This window comes from Myotis davidii, unplaced genomic scaffold (assembly GCF_000327345.1).
Source record: "Myotis davidii unplaced genomic scaffold, ASM32734v1 scaffold362, whole genome shotgun sequence".
Classification (NCBI taxonomy): domain Eukaryota; kingdom Metazoa; phylum Chordata; class Mammalia; order Chiroptera; family Vespertilionidae; genus Myotis; species Myotis davidii.
Genome location: NW_006297152.1, coordinates 3,285,587 through 3,304,081, shown reverse-complemented (window position 1 = coordinate 3,304,081; position 18,495 = coordinate 3,285,587). Strand labels below are relative to the sequence as shown.

The 18,495-nt window shown below is 35.1% G+C and overlaps 1 protein-coding gene across 1 annotated transcript in view; it reads left to right on the top strand.

Annotated features, from left to right (window-relative positions):
* Positions 1-18,495, top strand: part of SWT1 (SWT1, RNA endoribonuclease homolog) — a 57,973-nt gene that overhangs the window by 32,944 nt on the left and 6,534 nt on the right. Inside the window, exons 16-19 of the mRNA XM_015569927.1 lie at positions 981-1,126; positions 2,536-2,667; positions 11,062-11,128; positions 14,437-14,501. Of these exons, the coding sequence (XP_015425413.1) occupies positions 981-1,126; positions 2,536-2,667; positions 11,062-11,128; positions 14,437-14,501 (410 nt within the window). The remainder of the gene's footprint in view (positions 1-980; positions 1,127-2,535; positions 2,668-11,061; positions 11,129-14,436; positions 14,502-18,495) is intronic.

Genomic DNA, 18,495 nt, shown 5'->3' with positions numbered 1-18,495 from the left:
GGAAATATATGTTATTCTTTCTCATCACAGAACTGAGCCCTGAACCACATCTTCAGTGAAACAAATATAGTGAACAACATGGAAAGTTCAAGATACCCATGGGCTTTGCAGTTTGTGATTTAAGTTTATTGAGAGTCAAAACTTAGGATTGAACCCAGGACAATAATAATGAATATCAATAATAATGAATATCAAGTCAAGGTCCTTCCATCAATGGAAATGTAGAGATGAGAAGTACCATGAAAGCGTGATGTTAAAATTTATTGTCATTTATCAGATAGTGGTATGCCCATTATATGTTGCACACTGAGTATTTCAAAATACTGACTTGTGCTCAAAGAGGTTCGAACTATTTAAAGCACATGTCTAGACTTTATAGACATCCTAAATTTCTCTTCTTTGTATCATTATTTTTCTGGGCATCTAGGTTAAAAAAAATCTTAGAATTCTTGAATGTAGTCTTTGGCAAGTTTTTAAAAATATTTCTTGTATACTCTTTTTTCCTTTTTATTCTGCATTTTCCTATCTAATTCAAGTTCACAGCATTCCTTTCCTGGATTATTTCAGTAGCCTTCTAACTAGTTTCTTGTATTCTTTCTTTTTTAAAGAATACTTTATTGCTTTTTAGAGAGAGAGGAAGGAAGAAAGAAACATCGATGTGAGAGCATCACATCGATAGGCTGCCTCTGGCACACCGTCAACAGGGATTAAGCCCACAGCCCAGGCCCTGACCTGGAATTGAACCAGCAACCTCTTGGTGCTCCAGATGATTCCCATCCAACTAGCCACACTGGCCAGGGCCTAATCAGTTTCTTGCCTCCACTTTCTTCTGTTCCAGTTTGTCTTAGAGTGCTGTTCTGAATATATCATTTCTTGAGAAGCCTTCAGTGGTTCACAATTGCCCACAGGATAAGGCTTATATTCTATCCGGATTTTTTTTATTAGCACTTTGAATCTCATTCTTCTTAATGGATTATTAGGAACTTGGAGGCTTGCATATACCAATTTATCATTCTGACAACCAAGAAATCACCATTTTCTCGGGCGCTCGTCTTTCCCCACCCAACAGGCATCAAGAAATCTGGTCTATCTTAGAGAGTGTTTGGATTACAATATATGAGAACAGGTACAAATTTCTAAGAAGTGTTGAATTTTAGGGTTGGCCATCATTACCGATATTCATTGAACAGTTAGAGTCTGAATTGTGAGTTTAATTACTAGATTACCTTATTGAGGGTCTTTTGTCAAATTGGTACCTTAAAAACAGTGATGCTTAAATAGGGGTGTACATCAGAATTACCTCAAGAGTTCTGGGTAATTTCTGGATAATATAAGTGAAAAGTGCTTATCTTGCTTTATCAGTGTAGTTATTAGAGTCTACTTCAGTGATTCTCAGGCCTGATTGTGTACCTGAGTCACTGGAGAGTTTTTCAGCATATTTATGCTTGATGCTTTCATGTAGAGGCGCTCATTTGAAGTTCCGGCAGACCCCATGCACAGTCATTCTTCCGAAACAACTAGAGTACCTACGCACTTGGTAACTGCATCTCCTTCCCTGTGCTCTCGTGGTTCAGTAATCAGTTATGAACTTATAGCACACCAGCTCAAGTTTTTGCATCTTTTCTGTTTATGAGGAATTTGGGTAAGTATTAGGTACTATTAATGATGAAGATCTCATGGACATTAATAATGCTTATCTCTAGTTGGTGGACTATGGGTACTACATATTTCCTTCCTTTTACTGAATTTTTCATATTTTATATGATGTCTAGGCTTTAAATGTATAAAAATTTTTTAAAGATGTGTCCTAAATAAGTTTATGGTTTTTATTTTTAAAGTAATAAATACACAAAACCAGTTGTATTTCTATACACTAGCAATGAACAATCCAAAAAGGAAATAAACAATTCTACTTACATTATCATCAAGAAGAATAAAATACTTAGGAATAAATTTAACCAAGAAGGTGCAAAATTTTTACACTGAAAACTACAAAACATTTTTTGAAAGACATTAAAGAAGATCTCTGTAAATGGAAGAATCCAATGTTCATGGAATGGAAGTTTTAACAAGAAATTTGGAAGACTCATACTTCCTGATTTCAAAACTTACTACAAAACTACAGTATTCAAAACAGTGTGCTACTGGAATAAATTAGACACATAAGTTAATAGAATAGACTTGAAAGTACAGAAGTAAATGCATACATCTATGGTTGGTTGATTTCAATCAGGATGCCAAAGCCATTCAATAAGAAAAGAATGGTATCTTTAACAATAGCGCTGGGACAACTCAATAGCTACATGCAAAAGAATGAAGTTGGACCTTATACTACATAAAGAAATTAACTCAAAATAGATAGATGACCTAAATATAAGAACTAGAATTATAAAACTCCTAGAAGAAAACAGTTTATATAGAGCAGCATTATGAGAGATGAGATATAAATATTTTATGCATTAGAAATGGAAATACTTGGATTCCTGTAAACATGCAAGTGTACATATGAGTATCTTTTCTTTTTCTCTATTTCAGCACAGATGTGTTTCAAAGATTGGGCCCAAATTCAGCTCTGACTTCCTCAAAAATACCATCATTTGAAGAAGCATTTATATATCTTCAAAAGTTAATGGCAGCTGTGAAGAATATTCTTGAAGGAATTCAGAGGTAAATATGAATTAATTTTAAAGTTTTATTTAATATCTTTTTAATTTATTACCTTTCTTTTAGGCATATCAGCTTTTTCAGACTTGCTGAGAGTCTTCCAGCAAGTTTTATAAACTAATATAGTATCCAATAGGGAGGGGAGAGTAGGTTTGCAGTTATGAGTATCCAGCGGATCTAGGCATAAGTTTATGAAAGAACAGATTGAGGTAGTATTGACCTAAGAACACTCTGTCTACATGGAAAGAGTATTGACCCTAGTTCTACAGTGAAACCTGAGGATAAGCATTTTTACAAACTCCCCAGGTGATTCTAACATGGAACCAGGGAACTTGTTAAAAGTGCAGAGTTATAGGTATTACCCCAGAATTATGGAAATCACAATATCTGTAGATATTTTGTAAAAGACGGAAGTTGTATTCTTAACAAGCTTTTCAGGGGATTTGTGCGGGTGGTCGGGGACCACGCTTAAATCCAGTATCCTAGAGTAAGTAAATCAGAACCTCTTGAGCTACCAGTAGAGGGCACTATTAATAAGAAGTTTGCTCCTTTTAGTGTGTCATTTACATATCTTTTGCTTATTAAGCTTCTAAAAAACGAATTTTCTTACCCAATCTTAACAAGGGAACAAAACATATACTGGTATAACCATACATGATTTCTGGGAAAAGGAATCCTATAATCACAGCAGCTTTTTAGATTCACTGATGATTTAGCTGCTTCAGAGAATGTGATGTTTGCATCGGAGAGAATATTTTATTAACTTAATACTGTAAATTCCCTGCTATTAAGTCTTATGTTAAGAAATGCTAAAGCCAGCAAACACTATATTTTTAGTGAAGCAGATGGGATAAATAACTGAGTAAATCAGTGGGGTTAAGCATCAGTAAAATAAATGAAACGGGGGAAATCAACTAAAGGTGCCAAATAAGGGCTATTATAATAATTTAACTGAAACAGTAAGTATGTAGTAAATATGTTGGATAAAGCTAGATGATCAGTTCCAATTCCATCCTACAGAGTCGTCGTACAAAGGATACAGAGTAGAACCTAGACTTTAGGATTAGTCTTATCTATTTGTGCCTCTAAAGAACTTTTAACACCATGGCAGGCCAATCATCTGCTCCTAGTGAGAAGTGATGCAATCAGTGTCCTCAAGACTGTTTTTCAGTAGTATAAAAGATTAAGTCCAACTCAGAACAGTGCTGTCAGGCCTAGATCATGCTGTCTATTGGTGTTTCTCTGTTAGTCAGAATATGTAGATCCAAGAAACCACTCTAGGTATTTACAAAATTTAATATACACTTTACATACTTTTTAAAAATATATATTCATTGATTTCAGAGAGATGGGAGAGGGAGAAAGAGATAGAAACATCAATGATGCGAGAGAATCATTGATGGGCTGCCTCCTGTATGCCCCTACTGGGATCGAGCCTGCAACCCGGGCATGTGCCCTTGGCCAGAATCAAACCCAGGACCCTTCAGTCTGCTGGCCAATGCTCTATCTACTGAGCTAAACCGGCTAGGGCTACACTTTACATACTTAATTTCAGTGCTGTTGGAAGGACTGGAGGAGCAAAAAGAAGGTGTTGTTTTTTCTTAATGCATTTTGAAACTTTCTGTGTTTTTGTGTTCTCTATACCAGCAGTCGCCAACCTTTCGGACCTCACGGAGCACCAGTGGTCTGCGGACTACCAGTTGGTGACTGCTGCTCTATACTATAGAGCACAATTCATGATTACTATTATTATTTTTAAAAGTCAACAGGTCCTCCAGATTGCTTGGAAATAGTTGTAAACAAGAGAAGTGATGTGATCCTGTAAAATATTTCATGTGTGGAATTAGAGGCATTTTTCAGTGTGTTCCATGAAATTAAGCTGTAATGACTATTCTTCCTTTACATAGTTAAGCTCAGGGCCTAATTAATACAAGGAACCCTGCCCAGTTCCCAACACATAATATCAAGACAGACGTAAGGTAACTACTGTGCACCTTCACATTACAAAGGGGGAAAATAAGAGGCACAGGGATCTTGAGTAAATCTAAAGTCCAGCCAGGCACATGTTGCCACTTCCTTGATTAGGGCTCAGTCCTGCTGCCTGGGAATGACTTACAGCTGCTCTGACTGCTCGCTGGGTTCTTAATTTTGGCCTTGACTTTTACCGTAAGAAAAAGCAAACTGCAGCGGAGGAGTATTCTCAGCCGGTTCTTTCCCGTAAAAGGTGGGAAGAGTCCAAAGACCTCTTTCCACTTCATATTATCTCTATCCTGTTTAGTTCAAGTGATGGTACTTTTACCAGAACATTCCAACTAAAAAACTGTTTTCTATGAATCTTATCGGGGTTCACTTCATTAGATAAAAACCACAACCACAACTTTCTTTGAAATTTATTTCTTTGAAATAAACCCTTCTCCGCCTTGGGTTCCCTGTGAAACTGGTATGGGCAATGCCCTTAACATTTTTGGAAGTCTTGTTTAACAGACAGATTTGTGAGGCATGCTCTTAGGCTTAAAGGGCCTTCGGTGTTTCTGAAAAATTCTACAAGGCACCTTCTTAGATCTTTCTGAGGACTCAACAAAAAGCTCTACAGCAGTGGTTCTCAACCTTCCTAATGCCGTGACCCTTTAATACAGTTCCTCATGTTGTGGTGACCCCCAGTTTCAAATTGAACATAATTAAATTGAACATAATTAAAGCATAGTGATTAATCACAAAACAATATGTGTTTTCCGATGGTCTTAGGCGACCCCTGTGAAAGGGTCATTCGACCTCCAAAGGAGTCGCGACCCACAGGTTGAGAACCGCTGCTCTACAGTAATGCTATTATTATTTTTTACCTTAGAACCATGTTTTCCTGCCATACCTGTTAAAGGTAAATATTGAATAGTACTTAAACTTGTAACCTAAGAGAAACGTAATTGTTACTTCAGGAACTTTGGTTATACTTAATGCTTTGGCAATGAGTTTTCTAGGCTTATCCTTAGATGTATTCTATCACCACCACATCACTGTATGCTCTCCATTTGTGATCTCATCTACTCTGATCTCTTTATGAATATTACTGTACTTTCCATCTTACCCAGCCGTGGGCAAACTACGGCCCGTGGGCCGGATCCGGCCCATTTGAAATGAATAAAACTATTGAAAAAAAAAGACCGTACCCTTTTATGTAATGATGTTTACTTTGAATTTATATTAGTTTACACAAACACTCCATCCATGCTTTTGTTCCAGCCCTCCGGTCCAGTTTAAGAACCCATTGTGGCCCTCGAATCAAAGAGTTTGCCCACCCCTGGCTTACCTCTCTTCTTGGTTCAGTTGTGAATTTTCAGCTCATACTCTGCTTAAATGAAACTTATTGTTTTAACTGGTATCACCTGGTTCCTTTCTGTTTTCTTCCTCTGTGTCCATTAGATCAAATGCTTGCTGATATTTGACCAGTTCTGTGATTGATGCTAAAATTTCCAGTTGTGTTTGTGAGCTTTGCAATTTCTTTGTAATGCAGTCAGCATCTGCTTTATAGATTTTGATGTTATGGTATATCTTCCTGGTGAATTGTTCTCTTTACTGCTAATAGTACTTTTTGCCTCCAAGCTTATTTTGTAGTATGTTAGGATTGCTAGATGAGCTTTTTTGTGTCCTTTTTTTGTTGTTTTTTCCCCTTTATCTTCAACATTACAGGTCATTATTTTTTTACATGACATAAAGCTAGATTTCTCCTCATTTCACTGGTGAGAAGCTGAGGTGCAGAAAAGTAGGTAACTTGATCAAAGTCACATTACTAATTCAGGGTGTTAAAAGGAGTGTCAGACTTTGAGTAAGTGTTCATTAAGACATTATGTGTTATTGATGCTGTTACAAAAGAAACCAAAGTACATTCAGATCAGACTTGGTTTGTAAGTCGTTTGTGAGCTTCAGATTAAATCCTACTTCAGATACCTATTTCCCAATTCTGATTCCGAAATTCTAAAGTGGAATTTCAATGATAATAAACAACTTGAAGGTAGGCAACCGTGTCTTTTTTTTTTTTTTTGGCAACCGTGTCTTTTAATTTTGTTTTATATTCTGTAGCTTGTAGAATACTATACATCTGAAAAATAGTATGCATATAATAAATACTTTTTGATTGTTATGAAGTTTTCGTGAAAGGACAAGTGTAGATATATTTATAAAGAAAAAATAGCCATTTACTGAAAAGTATTTTATTTCCTCTAAGGGCTAATTCTTTCATTTTATTATTCTTTTTCAAAGTTGCCATCAAAGGGTAATTTCATTCAAAGAGTCTTTTGTCTTCATACTGGTATAAGAAAAAAAACAGTGAGAAAGGCTGACCTCTCAAGAATTTTGTGTGGGGAGTCACTAAGGCATAAAAATCCATAAACCATTTCTCTCCATTTTATTTTTTATGTATTTACAATAAGCTGTACTTCTAGTTAGTAAAAGTTGGCAACTTTTTAAAATATCGGGCCAAATTCCATTCTCACAAACTCAACGTTTATAGGACATGATGAAGTTGAAGTTCAGCCCTAAATTGAGTGTATTTTAATAAAGGTTGTCTAGTCTGTTTGTGGCCCAGTTTACCTCAAAATATTCTTTGAGGATAACAAGTTTTGTAGCCAATCCTATTATGTATATTTTACTTCTAAGAAATAATATGTATTGATTAATTTTGATTGAACAGTAATATATATGAATGATGTTGACATACTAATAAACCTTCATTTGAATATAATTCTGTGCTGTTTATCAAGTAATCAAGTGTTTACATTTGGAGAAAATAACTTCTTTCTTAAAAACTTCAAATTCTAGCATTTCATCACAGAAATAACTTGTAAACTAGTTTGTTAAAAGTAGCAATTAAAAAGTGGGAAGAAAAGACTCAAATAGAGAAGAATGCGATATTCTTCCTTCATTATCTTCCTGTGCTGGGTCAGGATTTTTTCTTTCCTGGGCTTTTTAGAACTATGATGCTTTGGTCTACTCTGAGTCTTTGGTTTTGTTCACTGTTGTTTCTAAGGGCCTGGAATAGTTTTTGACTCATAGTAGGTCTCAAATACTGGTTGAATGAGAGAATAAAGGGGTCTTCTGATCTGGGCATTTTGAGCTTTTTCACTTACCACATACATTGTGAGGGTCAGACGTTTTCCACTAGAGTTTGCCTCATCTAGACTCTGTATGCTGTTATTTATTGTACAACTATGCTTTTGTGAAGGATGAGAGGAAAGATCTTATAGACCAGTGGTTCTCAACCTGTGGGTCGCGACCCCTTTGGGGATCGAACGACCCTTTCACAGGGGTCGCCTAAGACCATCGGAAAACACATCTATAATTACATATTGTTTTTGTGATTAATCACAATGCTTTAATTATGTTCAATTTGTAACAATGAAAATACATACTGCATATCAGATATTTACATTATGATTCATAACAGTAGCAAAATTACAGTTATGAAGTAGCAATGAAAATAATTTTATGGTTGGGGGTCACCACAACATGAGGAACTGTATTAAAGGGTCGCAGCATTAAGAAGGTTGGGAACCACTGTTATAGACGAAGAAAGCAGTGTAGTCCAAAAATGCAGTTCTGTAGAGACAGAAAATAGATGAGTGGTTGCCTGTAGCTGGGGTTGAAGGTGAGAAAAGAGAATGACTATAGATAGGCAAGAGGGACCTTTTGTGGGTGAAGAAAATGTTCAAAAATTGGATTGTGGTGATTGCTGTACAGTTTGGTAAATGTATTAAAAGTGAATTTTATGGTATGTAAGCTGTACCTCAGTTAAACTCTTTAAAATATAAAGCCAGATTGGGAGCTCAAAATTTCTCCAATTATTTGCTAATTGGAAAACAAGGATGATGTAATTCTTTTATTTCTTACTTTGGATATGACTTGTTGTGATAGATAAATAACTGATTTTCCCAAAACCGGTTTTTTTGTAAGGCATTTTAGGACAGAAAAATGTTAATTTTATTCACTAGTACTTTCTATTGTGCTTATCAGCTTGGAATTTACAAAGCTTCTAATAAAAACATCTCATTTCATCTCATTTTCTTACCCTGTTTTTAGATATTTCCAAAGCTACAAAAATGACTAAGTGTAAATTATTCTACTTTGCTGATAGTTTGTTTACACTAGTTACAGGGTTAAAACACACTATTTCTATCATCTTTCTAAAAGATTGGTTTAACTTATTAAATAGCTTTCATTTTTTTAAAGCAAATTATTTATGGACCCTCCCAATGTAATGTAATTATCCTCTGTCTTTTTTTTTTTTCAATTAGGAGATTATTGGTATTTTAAAATTACTTCAGAGAAAAAGGTTTTCTATGAAATGGTATTCTTATTTAGATTGTTGTATATTCTTTTTTTAAAAAATATATTTTATTGATTTTTCACAGAACGGAAGGGAGAGAGATAGTTAGAAACATCGATGAGAGAGAAACATCGATCAGCTGCCTCCTGCACATCTCCCACTGGGGATGTGCCCGCAACCCAGGTACATGCGCTTGACCGGAATCGAACCTGGGACCCTTGAGTCCGCAGGCCGACGCTCTATCCACTGAGCCAAACCGGTTTCGGCAAGATTTTTGTATATTCTTAAAGATATTCTGTATATTTCTCCTCCAAGGGAGTATAGCCTCTTTAAAAACTCAACTGTGGCCTGCGGACTGGGGGGTCCCAGGTTCGATTCCGGTCAGGGGCATGTGCCTGGGTTGCGGGCACATCCCCAGTGGGGGGTGTGCAGGAGGCAGCTGATCGGTGTTTCTCTCTCATCGATGTTTCTAACTCTCTAGCTCTCTCCCTTCCTCTCTGTAAAAAATCAATAAAATATATTTAAAAAAATAAAATAAAATAAAAACTCAACTGTGTCCTGAAAAATTTATGAAAGCTCTTCCACAGTCTAAAAAAAGGCCAAGTAGATTAAAGATATAATAAGATTATTAGGTCAGTTAACTCCAACAATATCAACAATAACTCTGACAATATCAAGCATTGGCAAGGGTAAAAGGACCTAGAGACAATATTGTTTCTTTTTGACTTTTTATACGAGTTTATTTAAGCCAAACTGACCATGTATGCTGGGAATCAGATCTCAAAGAGATGTTGTAATTAAGGCACTCGGAATTTAAGAATTAGTTGAGGTGCCTTGATTTCTCATTAGTTAGATCTTTATGCACTTACTCTGTAGCTTGAAACTATTAGATGATGATAATAGTTATTATTGTTATAATTGATATATAGTGTCTCCTGAATACCAGACACTGTTATAAAGTTTCCCTATAGTAGTTCATTTAATTCTCACAATAACCCTATGAAGTATGGAATGTTATCCATATCTTTTAACAGATAAGGAAAATAGCTCACACAGAACTCACCCAAGTTCACACAGCTCAACAGACCCAGGAAGGCATGCTACTAACCACTATACCATAATGAAAGGACTGCTTTCCTTTTTTTTTTTTTTTAAGAAAAAAAACTAATATTGAAAGAATTAAAAAATACATAGTATAAGAAAATGAGAATTAGTACTTTACTGCTAGAAGGAGAAATAAGTTATTCTATCTTTATTTTTTCCTTGTTTCAATTTATTTTGTGTTTTTGTGTTATTTATATATTTATATTTTTTTGTTATTTTTATGATTCATTATTAACATTGGTCTGATTACTAATGCTTTTTCATATAATGCTATGCTGATAGTTCAAACAGTTTTATTTGAATTTAGTCACAAAATCTGACCAACCAGTTTGGCTTAGTGGATAGAGTGGCGGCCCATGAACTGAAGGGTTCGATTCTGGTCAAGGGCAGTCGGGGTGCATGCAGGTGGCAACCAATCGATGTGTCTTTCTCAAACATTGCTGTTTCTCTCTCCTCCTCCTCCCTTTCACTCTCTTTAAAAATCTATAGAAAAATATCTTCAGGTGAGGATTAATAAAAATAAAAACACAAAATATTTCATGAGTATATGTGTCTGGCAGTTTAGTTGTCTGTTGGATAGGTTGAACATTTCTCTGGGAGATCTTTAAGCTTTATCTGCAGCTTTAAATGATAGGGAGTACAAATGCACTTCACATTTCTATGTACCTTTTGAGAAATCTATACCCTGTGAACTATTATTTCACAAAATACTTCTGGTTATTGATTAATTGATGATACAAATACCAATGTAAATAAGCAAAAATATTTTAATAAGTCCTCTGTTGAATTAAGCTCATGGTTTTATAATTTTTAACTGATAAAAACTAGAAAAGGTTGTAAACATTCTAATAAGATTATTATACAACAGGTTATCTTTTATAGTATGGATATGTTTTGAGGAAAAGTTCAGGTATTGTATTTCTTTTTTTTTAACCATTCATTCCCCTTCCTCTGTTTTTATTATATTTTATTTTTAGGATTTTGGCCCCCAACAGTAATTATCAAGATATTGAGACCCTCTATAACTTCCTAATCAAACATGAGGTATGAACAATACTTTAAAATGTTTATCACATTTCCACCATAAACAAATTTTAATGTAAATTAACATGATAGAGTTCTAAAGTGTAATGGTATGCTATTTAATTGATATTTACTTTAAATTGTTGAGTGCCACAGAAGGTTTCTGGTGACATAGTTTGTTTTTTTATTCTTTAAGTAAAAACATACAGTAGAACCCTATAATAATACTAGAGGCCCAGTGCATGAATTCGTGCACAGGTGGGGTCCCTTGGCCTGGCCGGCTGTTAGGGTCAATGGGGGCCAACCGGCCCTCTCACCCATCCTGGCTGATCCAGGGGGAGAATTCTGTTGATCGTCAGTTTCTGTTAGCCTAATGCTCTTTGCACATGTTCCCGTGTATGTTTGCTTTCCAAGTGCATGTGTCTTTAATTTTTAAAATGTGCTACTTGAAGGAATATGACGTATATTCAGGTCTCACATTTGTTATTGAGTCAAACTCCTTTAAATATATTTCTTCACTTTTATTCCCGAGTAGCTCTTTATTTGGCCATTTCTATGCAATATCTGACATGAAGAACCTAGTGACTAAGTGTTCAATGTTGGTTCTTCCATCTGTTACCTGAATGCTCTTTAAAGAATTACTTAATTCTCTTTGTCTCAGTTTCTTCACCTATAAAATGGGAATAACATCAGTATGTAAATTATAATATTCTTTAAAACTAAATAACTTAATATGCCTATGTTAAGTGCTCCAAACAGTACCACACAGTTAAGTGTTCGGTGTTACAGCATTTATGTGTGCTTTTTAAACTGTCAGCCTAATACTGCATAACCATACTATGTGATTAGGATGATTTCTTCATTTGACATGATTCATATTATTATTTCATGATATTTTCTAAATTTCAAATTGAGTCATTAATTCTAACTATGAAAGTATATTTGTGGAAATAATATGATAATTTTAAAATCACACCCTGGAAAAATATGGGACATACTTAGTGCTTTCTGTTGCTGAGGTATTGGGAGAAAATACCTAACATTAGTTATAAGAATATGTGGAATTGATTTCCAGATTTTTAAAATAATTTCTTTTAGCAGAACTTCCTTTCCTGTATCAATTACTGCATTGGAGACATTTGTCTCATAAACAGTGATAGGACCATATAAAGTTTTAAGATGTTTGGCTTTTATACTTAATCTTTATCCTTTGTTCTTGAATTTTTTAAAATTAATACTGTAGCCATGTCAATATTTGGCATTCATTTAAATAGTACAAGAATTTAATAACACCAATTCCACAATCCACAATATGTCATAATTCTAATAAGGTTCACTGACAAAGGCATCTTTTAACTATTTGTTCCCTGGGAATTAAAATTGTACACTTGAGCATAAAAATGATATTTAACAGTGTAATTTAAAATGTCCCAATGTGAATGATCAGAAATGTCTTGAATCAAAATTAATGACTATGATGAAACAAGATATTTCAGGCTAGAATCTGTGATATAGGTGATGAATTTGTATTTCAGTTTTCCTTTTTAGTAGTAAATTATCTGTCTTTTTTTTGTAAGTCACCTATGACCTGGAACCCTTGTACCCTAGCTGTATTCTGGGATAAGTGTCCAAATGTCTGTGGGTGATAACTTTTAAAACTAAAGCGTCATCTAGATACTCATTTTTCTAAAAATACACTGAAGGCTTAAGGAACTATTTTTTATTCATATTATACAAGGTTCAAAAATCTCAGCTGATTTTTCTCAATAATTGATGGACAATACGTGATTCCCTTCATTCTCTGATCAGACACCCGAAATATTGTTGACATTTGCTTGCCTAAGTTTGGATATATTATAGGTCCTGGTATGTTGGAGTAATAGTGAAAATAGTGAAGGCCCTGAGACCAGAGAAGAACATGTAAAGAAAGAGAAATTGGACTGGTTGATAGTTTAAGTACATATTTTAGGACATTTTTAGAAGATACTTTTAAAAATTGTAAAGTACCTAAGAAGTTAATTATGATAAATTATATACCAATTTAACACATTTATTATAAATATATTAAATATTACATATAACTAAATGACAAATTTTAAGTAAAATTTTGGGATTATATACATTTAAAGTGTTATATTTAAAAACTATGTATTTTTAACTTTGAGTGAATGAAACATTTTCTACACAAATGTGAATTTTATGAAAATACTGAAGAAGCTGATGGAACTTTTACAAATAAGCAATACCCTTAAATCTATAGAAGACACTCATGAGTCTTTTAAGTAGTGTTAATGAATGCATACCAGCTAATATAAATAAATTGAATAGGAGATAGTCTTATTTAAGTTTCCCTTTCACTAAATCAGAAGTTCTTAAAATTTAGGAACTGTGCTGTTTGTTGAGTTATCTGGTAAAGCGAGTTTTCCTCTACAAATTTCTAGACTTCCCTACATTTTTTTTTATATAATCTAAATCAGTAGCGAAACCTCAAGAAATATACAGAATTGCTTCTGTGCGTACTACAGGTGACACCACTAGCTTGTGTATGATAAAGGACTTTTAGTATTGTATGTTATCTGGATTATAATACGTATTTATGAACTTAAACACGTTAGTTTTGAAGTCCTCCATAGTCTGAAAAATGCATTTCTTTAGAAAATGTTGGTAAATCAAACTTTTTCCGAAACAGATAGATGTTTCCATATAGTTTATAACCTTCATATTTAAATGAAAGTGAAGGTTATTCAGTAATAATTTTTGAAAGGGTCAGCATAGTATTCAAATGTTGTTAGAGTTGAATACTTGACTTTTTCTCTCAGCTTGAATTATTTCTAATGTTTAGGATATAAACAAGATGTGGGTGTTTCTGCTCATATAGTCTACCCCAAATCCACTTCAGCCCTTTAAGTTTTTAGTATTTTAAATTTTATTTTTTTATAAGTTACTTACTTTTCCTAGAAAATAAATATTGAAAATCACAAATATTTTAAGAGGTCAGGCTAACTGAAGCATGAATTGGTTTCACGGAGTACAAATTTTCCCATTTGATCTACAAAGCAATTGTTTGTTGAGATTTGTTTATTAACCTCAAGGCCATCTCACTACCAGTCCTATGAACAGATTAGGTTGAAACAATAGGACTAATATTTTTACATTATGTTAGCATTATGGTCATTGAGCTTCTGATTCTCAGTCTTCTGTCCTTCCTACGCAAGAACTAGAAACTTGACATTCTGTTTTCTCAGAATGTGGGCCACTCTGTGTTCTTACTACTTGTTTAATATTAAATTAATATACATTTTTAGTAACTATATCTTGGTTCTTTTCAGGTAAATAAAAGTGTCAAATTCACTGCCCAGGAACTTTATGATTGTGTTTCACATACTGAGTATCGGTAAGTCATATCTATACATAGATATACCGGTGGTGAAGAGGTTTTTTCTTGTTTTGTTTTTTATGGTTCAATACACTATGAGTTTTTGTCTTTATTAGTATAAAAATATTTCATACATACAAAAAGCCTGCATGTGTGTGTGTATGAGTTTAAAATAATTGTCAAACTTTTGGCCTCAAGACTCCTTTATATTTTAAAGTTGTTGGAAGTCCTGACTGGGTAGCTCATGTGATTAGAGTGTTGTCCCAGTGTGCACCAACGTTGTGGGTTTGATCCCAGGTCAGGGTACATACAAGAATCAACCAATGAATTCATAGAAAAGTGGAACAAATTGATGTCTGTCTGTCTCTGTCTCCCTATCCCTTTCCTCTCCCTCCTCCTCTCCTTCCTACCTCCCTCCTGCCCCATTCTTCTATTCCTTCCCCCTCCTTCTTTCTCTAAAATCAATAAAAAAATAAGTTATTTAAGACCCTCAAAGAGCTTTTGTTTTTGTGGGTCATATCTATCTGTATTTACTGTATTAGAAATTAGAATTGATAAATTTAAAATACTTATTTAAAAATAACAGTAGTTAATTAATTACATGTTAAGATCAATAACATAGAATTATGAAAAGAATTTTTCCCAAACCAAAAGTGTTACTGACAAGAGTGGCATTGTACATTTTTGCAAATCTCTTTATGTCTGGTTTAATAGAAGAAAGCTGGGTTCTCATAGCTGTTGCATTTATTCTGTTTCCATAATCACGTCATGTATCACTGGGAAACTTCTGTGTACTCTTGCAAGAGTGAGATTGAAAAAGGCAAATCATGTCTCAGTCTGGTCAAGAAAATAGCTTTGGCCTCTTTGACATCTCAGACCCTTTGAAAGAGGCTGGCATTCCCCAGACCATGTTTTGAAGAACAACAGGCATAAAGAATACTCAGTTGACAAAATAGACCTTTGCTCAGTCCTATTTGTATCCTCCCTTCCATCCTCTCAGTGATTTTGTGTTTCTAATTCTCAACCTTATCTTTATGGTTTTACTACGTATTATTTATTATTAAAAATATGGGGCCTGGCCAGTGTTGCTCAGTGGTTGAGTGTCGACCTATGAACCAGGAGGTCATGGTTCGATTCCTGTCATGGCACATTCCTGGGTTGCAGGCTTGATCCCCAGTGTGGGGCATGCAGGAGGCAGCCAATCAGTGATTCTCTCTAATCATTGATGTTTCTCTTTCTCTCTCCTTCTCTCACCCTCTCTGAAATCTATAAAAATATATTTTAAAAAATATTTTAAGTGTTTCTAGTTTTTAAAAAGGGATTAATTTAGCAGTATCACACAGTGTATATTCTTTAAACAAATAATTTGGTTTCTAGCATTCATATGTAACAAAAAAGGACTAGTATAAATCTGATTCTTGTATTCACAGGGTATAGGTTTGAATTCTCCATCCCTGGGCCCAGACAAACAAATACTGAGGAGCAAAAACACATTTAACCTAAATCTTTCACTGTCACCCTTATTCTTTGAAAGTCAACATTGAGATTCACCATGTTGATGCATGGAGCACAATTAGTTCTATTATAACATGACAGATGCATTCCTAATATCACCCATGCTCTATGCAAAATCGTGCAATAGAAACCTCGGAGTGCGTAAGAAAAAAATGGGGCTGGAGCATATCACTCAAAGATGTAAGGGACACATTGAAAAATCAAAATGGTATCCCAGATTTACACATGTTAGTGGTTAGAAAATATATAAATGCGAGAATAGATTTAATACTTTACCTTGTAAAAGAGCTCAGATTGCTTACAGAAGTGGTTGTTGGAAGGGCGCAGTTCATCGGTTAGTGTGATGTACTGGAGGAAGGGTTATCTAGAATTGAATATAAAGTCATAGCACTAAGTGTGATTGCCCATAACACACAGGCAGCTGAAGTAGCTGTTTGAGGTGTGTGCATGAGTGTGTTTTGTCTGTTTCTAAGCAGCTTGGGTCAGCTGGGTGCAGTTTTCTATGTTCATCTAGCATCTCTCACTACTGAAATTGTACATAAGACAGTTATGTGCTCAAATTGCTCTTTACTATATAAGTGGTGTTGGAACAAATATGTGCATTTGGAATAAGTGTTGGAGCTGAACTGACGGCATTTTTTATTTTCATTGCTATGTAATATGCCACTGCAACACTAAGTCACTTTTTTTTTTCTATTTATAATGTGGTTACAAAATTTAATGTGCCATCTCAGGGACTAAGTTAACTATCAAGGTGCTTCTGTTAAAACTCTTAATTGATAAATTTGATGATCAAGATGCTAGGACAAATGTCATTACGCAGTACAGCTATGAAGTTCACTCGTTAGATTCAAATAAGTTTTCCCAGAAAATCTGAAGGCAGTGGGCATGCATGATGTTGTAACTGGGGGAGAGAATGTGTTTTTTTACTGTAGTCTTCAGACTATCAATCAGTTATACTCTTATTTATAGATCTTTACAGCCAATTTACATGTAAATGTGTACATGAGGTTTGTGTTGGACTATAACGTCTGTGAACCTTAGCCGTATGTTTGAAGGTGCAGAAGCCCCACTGGAGATAACTTGGAGCGCAGAGCCCCTTGCAGAATGGTTCCATCAGATCTCTAAAATTAGTTTAACTTCCCCATACTGTTGGAATAGTTGGAAGGTTTTTTTTTTTTGGAGAGGGTGGTAGGAAGTAGGGAGGGTACAGGGATCAAAATTAAATGTTCAAAGTTATAATTTCTTTTCTTTTCCACTTACAATTCCAAGGATTTGAACTATGATATTAATAAGCTCCTTGTTATGCCTAAAAAGATGATTTTGAAATCAAATATACCTAATTTCTTGAATGCATTGAAAGATGGCAATTGCTCTTTAGCAGGCTTTTGATTAATAGCTTTAGATTTGTTACTCTGCTGTTGTTTTGAAATTATTTGCCCTATCTATCTCCCATATTAGCCTCTGGTATAGTCCACAGCTCAGTTTTCAAATAAGCTGCCAAAGGAGACAGTGGTTCATATTAGACATGGGGCCAAATGCAATAGATAGTAGATGGCAAAGTTTTCCTGTGGCTCGGAGATGAAAATAGATGAGTGACTTAGCTTGCATATGTAGCTGGCCACCTTTTAGAACGTTAAGAAGAGCAATTACTTAAAATGTCTGAATTTCCTGTTCTCTGTTTTTTAATATAAAGTGTTAGTTGTGAGGAAATAGACTGTTGACATGCCCAACATCATATTTACTGCAATAGGGATGTAATTAAGTAGTTGAAGAGCATAAAACGTTTTTTAGGTTCTGATAAACAAGGAATTGAGGTTTCAGGTTAACAGTAGCTTTGATCCAAAGTTGAATTCCATGACACTGGAAAACCTCCGTGTTCACTGTCTATAAACAGTTAACTTTTCTGTCTTCTGTAGTTTGTAGACTCTTTGTTTAGCTTTTGCTCTTGCTATCTGTCTGTGTGCTGTTTACCCTGAGCAGATGAGGAGTTTGCTCAGAAAATCCAGCATGGCCTGGCTGATGTGGCTCAGTATTTGCGCACCAACCTATGAACCAGGAGATCATGTCTCGATTCCCAGTTAGGACACATGCCCAGATTGCGGGCTCAATCCCCAGTAGGAGGCGTGCAGGCGGCAGCCGATCAATGATTCTCATCATTGATGTTTCTATCTTTCCCTCTCCTGTCCTCTCTGATATTATTTATTTACATACACACACACACACACACACACACACACACACACACACTAATAAAAGAGAAACATGGTAATTGGCGTACGACCGCTACCCTTCCCATTGGCTAATCAGTGAGATATGCAAATTAACTGGCAGCCAAGATGGCGGCCAGCAGCCAGGCAGCTGATGCGAACAGGGAGGCTGGCTTGCCTCAGTGACGGAGGAAGCCAAGGTTCCCCGCCTGCCTTGCCGGCCTCTCAGCTGCACTCTAAGCAACATTGGAACACCTATAGAAGCTAAACAAAACCGGGGGCATCAG